Genomic DNA, 9,965 nt, shown 5'->3' on the forward strand with positions numbered 1-9,965 from the left:
GCTTTCACAGCTCCCTGTACAAGCTGCTTTTGAATGTCCCTGTTTCCCAAAGAGCAGCACCTGGCATCCTTTCCACGTTTGGGGGTTCTGTGCATCTTCACCCAGATCTCGTGCCCAGGCGTCCGGTGGCCTGTGGTCTTCTTACAGCTTTTATACAGTGTTGAGTGTTTTCCCGCCTGTGTTCAGTTACTTGCGACAGACATGAGTGAGTCAGCCCTTCTGGTAAGCGGAGAGGTGTATAAATACTTGTAGCAAGGCCTAATTTGCTTCCCCGGGTAAAGTGAAGGGAGCCGAGCTAAGATTTCTGCCAGGTTTGGCACCGTCTTGGAAGAGACTCAGTGAAAATGTCGAGAGAGCTTGCCTGCACTTTGGAAGGTGGCCTCTTCTTGACTGATTACCTTCTTGGCTGCTGTGGACCTTTGGTTCTTTTCCTTAGCTCCTTCAAAGCTGCTTCACTTGGCTCTGGTGGGTGTTCTGTTTCGGTTGAGTGGTATCTTTGTCCTTGGTCCAGGCTGACCTTGACCTGCACTGTGCTCCTGCCTGGGCAGCTTGAAGGCATGGCACATCCTCGCTCTTTGCCTGGTTCTACTCACTGTTGAAATAAGCTCAAAAGCCGTGTTTGGAATTTTTTACAGGTGAACCAGAAGGGCTCTGAGAAGCCACTTGAACAGGCATTCGCAACCATGGTGTCTTCCTTGGGCAACGGGATGATCAGGTACCTGCCAGGCGTGCGCTGCGACTGTTTGCACTCAGCTGTGTATGTGCACGCATCTGAGTGGAGTGCTGACCACACTTCCTTGTGCTTGTACCATACTGTAGTGCCAGGCCAAAGCATGATTTTAATTTTTGTTGGTTTTAAGTTGCCTCTGACCGAATTCATGTTGCAGAGTAACTTCTGCACAGGCAAGCTTTAATTTGAGTTTACTCCCTGGTAACAGTTCCCTCATCCAGGCTCTGTGCCTGTGAGGCATTAGGCCTTTACAGAATTGCACCTTCCCTTTTCAGTGTCTGTACCTTGCACTTATGTGTGGCAGAGGTAATCCTCACTCATCTGCAGTAAGCTTTAGATGGTGGCTTAATGGGTCAGCAGCATAGGTCCAGACGTCGGGCTACCTCGTACGAAGGTTCTGTATCGAGATAAAAACACTGCTCTTCAGAGGGGAGCAAATCTTCCCCCAAGGCCTGCACTCCAGAGAGGCTGGCATGCACACAGGAAGTGCCCTATCCACTCCACGTCTGTCCATGTCCTGCTCTGCTGCAGAGCTTTGGCCGCAGTCTTAGGACTGCTGGAGGGACAGTGCGCAGTCAGCTGCGCAGAGAGGGTCCAGAGGAGGTGCTGCCCTCCTGTGGCGCCAGAGATGGCAGGGATGTGAGCAGGGTGTGGGCTCCTGGGGTACAGATGGGGCCCCACCTGCGAGCTGCTGCTCAGGCTGCAGGGATCAGCCTGCCCTACACTCTCACAGGCCTCGTGTGAAGCACGCGCTCAGCCACGCTTTCGGATGGGCCTGGTGTCTCGGCACTTTGCAGGTAGCAATGGATTTAAAAATAAGAGGAACCGGCCCGTTTCTCACACACTGGGCCGGAGAACACGTGTAGGCCAGGCGCTCGTGGGGGCCCCTCCACTCTGAGAGCACGTGCTGTGCCCCTCCTCAGCTGCCCTTGGCTGGCTCTGGAGAACAGTGAGCGGGGGGTGGGGTGGGTGTTTGTACGCACACATAGAGTGTACTCACAGCTACGATCACAAGAGGGGTGCAGTAGAGCAGCCAACCCAAGTGAAGGAGGCTGGCTGTCCCTAAGAAGTGTGTGTGCCCCAAGCGTGTGACTTCAGGGGGAAGTCACCCCAGGAAGGTTTTGCTGGGAAGTAAACGATCTCTTGCCAATTTTTTTTTTTTTTTTTTTTCCGGAACTGGGGATGGAACTCAGGCCCTTGTGCTTGCCAGAGAAGCGCTTCTCCCACTGAGCCATCTCCCTGGCCCCTCTTACCAATTTCTGAGCATGTTCTCTGCTGGTAGGTACATCGCCTTCGACTTCCATAAGGAGTGCAGACATATGAGATGGGATCGGCTGAGCATTTTAATGGAGCAGGTAGCTGAAATGCAAGATGAATTAGGGTAAGCTGTGCTGGTTCCTTACGGGTGTACCTGTGTCTGTCAGTCGCATTTATTATGTACCATTTGGCAGATGTAAAAAAGATAGTTCAATGGATTGTTGTTACTTGTGTTTAATATTGTTTAAATTTTTTTTTCTTTTTGTGGTACTGAGGATTGAACTCAGGACCCTATGCTTGCCAGGCGAGCGCTTATTCTACTGAGCTATCTTCCCAGCCCTTAAATTTTGTTTTGGAATGATAAGAATATTTCTAAAATCTTTTTTTTTTAATTTTTTAATTATTTTTTAATTTTATTTTATTGAGAAGTAGCAATAAGACAGTTTCAAGACTGATTAATAAGACAGTTTCAATAATTAATACGTTGTACATTGTTATCTTCTTAGTGGTTATCCATATATTTCTAAATTTGTAAAAGTGCTAGAATGTCAGGCATACCCCTGTCACGATTATCTTTTGCGCATGTGCACATGTGTGCACACCAGACATTAAGTTTCACTTAGAACTGCTTTAAATTTAAGACACTGTCACTGAACCTTTGGTCACAGGTATTTTGTCACCAGCCTGTGTAGTCTGTGCTGGCGGTGGCTTTTCTATATTTGTGTGGTCCTAACATCACCTAACTAAATGCTTTCCTTTGAGTACGTGTCTGCTTTGTTTCTGTTTCTCTTTCTGCTGTGAAAAGCTGGGCCATTGCGCATCTCCCCGAGGGGAGCAGCTCGGAGCGCGGTGGGTGGGGCCTGGTCTAAGCCCCTCTGCAGGGCGCTCTGTGCTGTGTGCTGTTTAATTTATCATTTGGTTCGCAGGCTTACTGTATTGTAAACATCCGTTAGTCTTATGTAGTTTAAGGAATTTGTAAATCCTTCTGTCATTTTCTCCTGCCTGTGTGATAGTTCTAAAACTGGCAACTCAAATAACATTTTTAGTTATATTTTCATGCAGTAAAGCCTCTCTGGTAGGCACTTGCTTGGTGGAGTAACCTGCTACAGTTAGCACGCTCACGTACACCGCGGGGCTGTAATTCCTGCGTCTTTCTGTCAGACAGCCTGAGCCATGTGTGGTGCGCATGACTGTCCTGTCACAGGGCTTTTATGAATGACAGTGCTTAGGTCCATCTGTATACTGGTGTGCGCGCTGCCCAGTGGGACAGCCACCTGCATGTTACTGGTGCTTCTGGCCATGGGCAGTGTGTCACAGTTTTTTGTGAGGTTTCACCATCAGAACAGTGAGTGAAGGGAGACAGACCTTGTGTTGTTGGAGAAAACCATGGCTGGATCTAGCGCGTCCTTGGGCAGCAGGCTTCGTGGGTTCACCATTGAGTGGTCATAGGAGACTGACAGAGAGGGAAGGTTGGTACCTGAGCATGTGTCTGCGGCTGCTCACTGTGTGCCCAGGGACTGGGAGGCTCTGACCTGTGGCTCTCAGATGAGTTTTCGAGACATTGTATTCCTGGGCTTTGGTAATGGAGAGAGGCTGGGCCTCTAGTCGTGATGCATCTTGGTCTAGATCTCAGTTTAGCTCACATTAGGTATGTGGCCTTGGAGCTTGTTGGTTGTCTTCAAACTTGGTGTAAAATGAAGGCACTACCTAACAGGTTTATGGTGTTCAGGAAATGCTATTACAGCGTATCTAGCGTTGGCTCATCGGCACCAGTGCGTGCCCCCACACATGTGCATACTGCCGCACGTGTGTGCATGCATGCCAGCTCTAAACCCACCTTGCAAATTCTGCACAACCTCGACTAGATTTTTTTTATCTACATTCGTCCTCCTGGGTATAATTTCTGTTTAGCCCTTGACAGCTGTACTGTGTGCGTGTCCCCTTCCTGTAGGATTCTGGGCGGCCGTTTGAGCATGTGGGTACGTGTGTTCATGCTCTGCCGAGTGTGCTGTGCGTAGCCCTCCTTTGTGCATAATGCATGATCTCATTCACGCCTTGGAGCCGCCTGACGGTGAAGCAGTCATCTTTAGTCTTAGTTAATGGTAGGAAGCTGCCTATAGTTAGCAAACAGGTTATTTGCTATTGGTCAGAGTCCATGTGTTGTTCTTTTTTTTTTAATTAATTTATTTATTTATTTATGTGTGTGTGTGTATATGTGTGGCCAGCTCAGCCCACCAGGGGGCAGGGCTGGCTGGCATGTGGTGCTGGGGGATTGAACCATGGTCCCTGTGCTTTGCTAAGCTTGTTCTAAGTAGGTGCTTTAGACCACTGAGCCATCTCACCAGTCCCCCATGTGTTGTTCTTAATTACTACGCTAAGTGTTGTCAAATTTTTGAGTTGATGGCATTATGTGAGGAGCTGTTAAGAATGCAGGAAGCATAGGAACTGTTAGTTGCCCTATGGTGTCAGGGTTGGCTGCAGCACCTGTATCTGGGTGGTTAAGGGAAGAAAGGGAAACTGATTCCTCAGATAATACCTGGATGTGCTTTTTATGTTCTGTACTGTTTGCATGTGTTCTTCATTTAAAAAGAAGAGGGGCCGGTTGTGTTGGTATATGCTTTTCAGCTAATCCAGAAGCTGAGGCAGGAGGGTTAGAAGTTCCAAGATGCCCTGTAGCACTTAGCAAGCCCCTGTCTCAAACTTTTATCTATTTATTTGTTTATTTTTTGTGGTGTTGGGGATTGAATTGAGAACCTTGTGCTTGCCAGGAAGGCGCTTATTCTACCAAGCTATCTCCCTGGCCCTTTCAAACTTAAAAAAGGGCTGGGGAAAAAAAAGGGCTGGGCATGTGACTCAGCATGAAGGCCCTGGATTCAGTCCTCAGTACCAAAAGCAAAAACACTTTTTGATGTGTTTAGTCCCTGCTTCCGAGATTCTGACTCAGTTGATCTCCAGGTGAAGCATTTTCATGTTTAAAAAGCTACCCTGGGAATTCTGATACGGGCTGAACGTCAACCAGAAAGCCCTGTGGGGCCGGCAGCATGGAAGGAGCTCCGTTCAGGGCGACGGCCTGTACTGCCCGGAGCAGTCCCCCTGTCGTCTTTCCCTCTCAGGCAGGGTGGGCTCTGCTATCACAGTTGCTTTTGGGTAGGGGCTGTGTGCCTCGGCTCAGCTTCTGGTGGTGCAGAGTACTAAGTCCCCATCATTCCTGTGTCTGTCATCGTTCCTGACTGGTGGCTGCACAGTGTCACTGATGGGAGGCCATGCTCTGGGCGGTGCTCGTTAGTAGATCTGGCTGGCCTATTTTGGTATGAGAGTGTTTATACAAATATGTTTTAGTTATTTTCTAGTAGACTCTGCCGGCAAGGTGATGACCAACCAGGAAGGCGTGTTCCGCAGCAACTGCATGGATTGTCTTGACAGAACCAACGTGGTCCAGAGCTTGTTAGCACGACGCTCACTTCAGGCCCAGCTTCAGGTGTGGGTTCTTGTTTTAATTCTTTACATATACATACTGACCTTTGTACCACACATGGTATTCCTTGGTCACTCTCCCTCTCCCATTTCCCTCCCCTTCCTTCAAAAACTGTGGCAAAGAATAACCTTTATCTTTCAAAATCAATAGGAAATGTCATCCGCCTTGCCCCCGTATTACCTGACCCCTTTTACTTTTGTGGATGGCCTTCATTTTCTGCATATGGTTAGAATGTGGAAGCATGCTATATTTATTTTTTGCCTTCTGAGAGAGGGTCTCTCTGTGCAGTCCAGACTGACCTTGAACTTATGTATCCCAGTTGGCCTCAAACTTAGGATAATCCTCCTGCCTCAGCCTCCCGAGTGCTGAGATTACAGGCATGTACTATTATACCTGACTGGATGCACAATTTTTAATCTGTCACTTCCTTTAATATTTATGTAATCATAACTTTTAATGGTTGTATATTACAGTGCATTCAGCCAGTTAAGTTGCTGTGCTTTTGGCTTTAAGTAATACTCTACAGAATAAACCTGTTTTTATTATTAACAAATTATTTCCTTTGACTTAATTCTAGAGTTGGAATTATTGTTAAGGAGAATATATTACTTTCCAAGAAGGTTATACCAGTTTACATGAATGAATAAGCAGTAAATAAGTAAATTGATTTCATTGAATTCTTGCTAATATTAGATATTTTTTTCTCTTTTAATAGTACAAAGTTATACTTCAAGTTCATTTGCATTTGCATTTTATTACTGGCAGAGGATAATAACTTCCAGGTAGAACATTCTGATACAACTTTGTTTGGCCATCAAGATTGATTTGCTAGCGAGAGAAAAGATACAAATATCTTCTGGTTTTATTTGCAATTAAAAATATACTGTAGGGCTGGTGAGATGGCTCAGCGGTCTAAAGCACCTATTTAGAACAAGCTTAGCAAAGCCCAGGGACTGCGGTTCAATCCCCCAGCACCACATGCCAGCCAGCCGCGCCCCTGGTGGGCTGAGCTGGCCACACACAAAAAAAATAAAAAATAAAAAAAATACTGTAACCCAGATTTCTAAGTCGCATTGGCAATTGTTGTGATGGGCAGCAAGGGCATCTCAGATGGTTTGCTGCCTCGATGATTAGCGTTCCCTTTTACTTCTGACAGTTGTATGGTCCAGGGAGGACATGGTGGAGGTAGAGTATCACTGTTAGGGTGAGTCCTAAAATAATGCCTGCTGCGGAGCGATGTTTTCATTGGCAGTCTCCAGCTTGCTGCTGCCGCCTTCCTCAGTGTGGTGAGAGTGCCGGAGGCACATTGCTTAGTAGAAACAGTGAGGAGCGGTGTGGCTTCTGGCGAGCTAGACAGAGCTGAAGAGGTTCTGCGATCGAGGCTCACGCTCTGGCCATGCCATCCACAGCGTTACGGGCCCTCGGGGCCTCTCAGAGCCCTCTGGGCTCGGGCTAGACCCTCTAGAGCAGCGTTGCCAATGAACATGGAGGCTCTGGTTTCATTTTTCCACGCCCAGTGAGGACAGTTTTTACCCAGTTACCAGCAGGGTGGCCCCTGCGCTGTGGCTGAGGGTGGAGCTGCCCCTTCTGAGCAAGACGGGGAGCAAAGATGGCAGTTAGACAAGGGGCAGGGCCAGGTTTCCAGCTGTGTGGCTGATAGACCCGAAGTCCCTGGGTGACTCAGGAGTGAAGACATTCAGGCATGGACAGCAGTAGAAGTTAGGTGAGAGGAAGGAGGAAGTAGCCGCTCACGTCTCGCAGTGGCCGCGCCCTCCTGCTCCCTGTCCCCGGCCTGTGGTGCCCCAGTGCATGTGGTGCTGGGGCTCCTGTGGTGGGCCCCAGTGGCCTCTGGAAAGGCTTTGCTGTCTGTCTGTCCTGGGTGGAAGAAGGCCCTGCGGCCAGCAGCCAGGAAACAAGGCAGGGTCTGGAGACTGCCGGCTTTTTCTTGCTGAGTTGTATCTGCTGAAGCAGTTACACGTGAATACGGGTGTGGTTCTCATTCCAGAGACTAGGAGTTTTGCATGTAGGACAGAAGCTTGAAGAACAAGATGAATTTGAGAAGATTTACAAGAATGGTAGGTGATGTCTCTAATAAAGGCAGAATTGCTGAATTTTTGAAATAAATTAATTTTTTAAAGTTAAGACCATGGCTGATATTTTAATTTTGATCAGCTCTTCTCATTTTTCTTATAGCCTGGGCTGACAATGCAAATGCTTGTGCCAAACAGTATGCGGGAACTGGTGCCTTGAAGACTGACTTTACCAGGCAAGCACCCCGATGAATCACGTCCCACCAGCAGCAGCCTGCTGCTCGGGTCACCTGTCCTATCAGGGCGCCTGCGATGAGCCCTGGGCTCAGTGTGTTCTTAGCCTTGCCCAGGACTCCCGGTGCATGGGGCTGAGGAGCAGGGCTCTGCAGTGCTTCTTACACTTTTCCACGGGCTGAGAGCTGCAGGTGCCACCAGTGCCACGGCCCAGGCCACATGGCCGGGAGGATGCTGTGGCCTTGGTCCTGGTGCCTTGAGTCCTTTCTCCTGTACGGACTGGGTGCGTTCCCTGGGCCCCAAATCCCGCGTCTGGTTGCCATTTCCTACCGCTCGACTGCTGCTGTGAGTTTTCCTCACACCTGTCTTGTGGCTGGAACTGTTTTGCTCTTTGTCGCTCTTAGTTGGCCCTGTGTCCATGAATTCTGTGCCTATGTAGTGGTGATTTAAGCAACCATAGACTGAAAGGGAACTTGTGCATGTGGTGAGCGTACGTGACTCCTCTCCTGGTCGTCGCGCCTACCTGAAGTGCGCAGTGGCTGCTCAGCCTGAAGACCACCGCGGCCTGCGGGGCGCACATAGGCAGCCCGGCACCTGCACCCTGGGGGCTCCAAGGGCGCAGAGGGCTGGCCGAGCCTGTGCCTTGGAGCAGCTATGACTTCTTTTGCAAAATGGTGTTTTCAGGGAGATTTTTAGCATCTTTGTGATTCATCTCCACAATGTACTGACCATGAAACAGCTTGAGAATTGAGTGTGCCGGTTTCCAATTTAAAATTGAGCCTCTTTTCATCAGAACTGGAAAGAGAACCCAGTTGGGCCTTATCATGGATGGCTGGAACTCGCTGATACGCTACTACAAGAACAACTTCTCTGATGGATTTAGACAAGTAAGTGCATTTGACATTTGGTCATTGGGGATGGTGTGTTTGTATTTTTGTTCAATTATGTAGCCACATAAAGTCTAGGGATTTAATTTTCTTTCCTCTGTTCTAGGATTCCATTGACTTATTTCTTGGGAACTATTCAGTGGATGAATTGGAATCGCATAGTCCTTTAAGTGTTCCAAGGGACTGGAAATTCCTGGCTGTAAGAACCTTTCGCTTTTCTCAGGTTGCATACATTGTGTGAAGGTGTGGGCATTGCAAATTCTTTCAACCAAAACCGCTCTGCACTGTTCTGCGTGAAGTCCAGACACTCAGCTTCTGCAGACTGAGCACGGGGCAGGGGTAGTAGCTGTGAGCTGTTTCTCTTTCAAGGCGCGCTTTGGCCCCCTTTCTGTGTGAGAAGGTATAGGCCAGGGGAAGAGAGGTAGTGTGCCGTCAGCTTCAGGCAGTCTCGCTCTTCCTATGTGACCGGTTGCGCAGCTGTCGGTGCCTGCCTGTAACGGGCCTGTGCTCTTTTCCAGCTGCCCATCATCATGGTGGTCGCCTTCTCTATGTGCATCATCTGCTTGCTCATGGCCGGTGAGTCTGCTCTCGCCTCGAACCCTGCAGTGGCCCTGAGGGGAGGTGGCCTCGGTGTGACACCATGGGTTTTCCCAAGGTCAAGGGTTGACCTTGGTCTTTACTTGTGAGGTTTTATGAGCATGAGCTGGGCATGGTGGCACACGCCTGTCATCCCAGCACGGGGAAGGCTGAGGCAGGAGGGTTGCCAAGTTGAGGCCAGCCTGGGCTACACAGTGAGACTCTGTCTCATTAAAGCAAAATTGAGTAGGTAAGATTAGTTCTTTGACATTACAAGAAGAAAAATGTATGTCTTGTACTTCGATAATTAATTCATTTTAATTGTTTTGTGGTGCTGAGGTTATATAAAACTGAGGGCTTCAGCATGTTAGACAAGCATCCCACCGCTGAGCTACACACATAGCATTCTGTTCCTTATACCCGCATTTGGTTAAAGAACCTCTGGAGGGGCAGGAAAGGCAGCCTCAAGGACTCAGCCTGAACACAGTGGATCTCTTTGGGCAAGTGCCCAGCAGCTTGTAAGAAACTGCTTTCTTTTTTATTGTCTTAGAGGGATTTTTAAGGTGAAAATTGATTATTGTACAAGTCTTAGCCGGGCCTGGTAGTGGATACCTGTAATTCTACCCACGCCAGCCTGAGGCAGGAACAACGCATGTCAGGCCAGCTCTGGCAGCTTCACAAGACCTCTTCTCCAAAATCAGTTCTCCCAGAGGGCTGAGGAACGTGTCTCGGTAGTAGAGGACTTGCCGCATGTGTGCGGGGCCCAGATCCGAGCA

The 9,965-nt window shown here is 48.7% G+C and overlaps 1 protein-coding gene across 2 annotated transcripts in view; it reads left to right on the top strand.

Annotated features, from left to right (window-relative positions):
* Sacm1l (SAC1 like phosphatidylinositide phosphatase) overlaps positions 1-9,965 on the top strand; it is a 54,480-nt gene that overhangs the window by 41,304 nt on the left and 3,211 nt on the right. For both annotated transcript variants that reach the window (XM_004640673.2, XM_023700682.1), the window contains 8 exons: positions 636-715; positions 2,013-2,111; positions 5,327-5,465; positions 7,468-7,537; positions 7,656-7,728; positions 8,520-8,613; positions 8,720-8,812; positions 9,132-9,189. In XM_004640673.2, coding sequence (XP_004640730.1) covers positions 636-715; positions 2,013-2,111; positions 5,327-5,465; positions 7,468-7,537; positions 7,656-7,728; positions 8,520-8,613; positions 8,720-8,812; positions 9,132-9,189 — 706 coding nt within the window. The remainder of the gene's footprint in view (positions 1-635; positions 716-2,012; positions 2,112-5,326; positions 5,466-7,467; positions 7,538-7,655; positions 7,729-8,519; positions 8,614-8,719; positions 8,813-9,131; positions 9,190-9,965) is intronic.

Source organism: Octodon degus, unplaced genomic scaffold (assembly GCF_000260255.1).
Source record: "Octodon degus isolate 3935 unplaced genomic scaffold, OctDeg1.0 scaffold00126, whole genome shotgun sequence".
In the NCBI taxonomy this organism is placed as follows: domain Eukaryota; kingdom Metazoa; phylum Chordata; class Mammalia; order Rodentia; family Octodontidae; genus Octodon; species Octodon degus.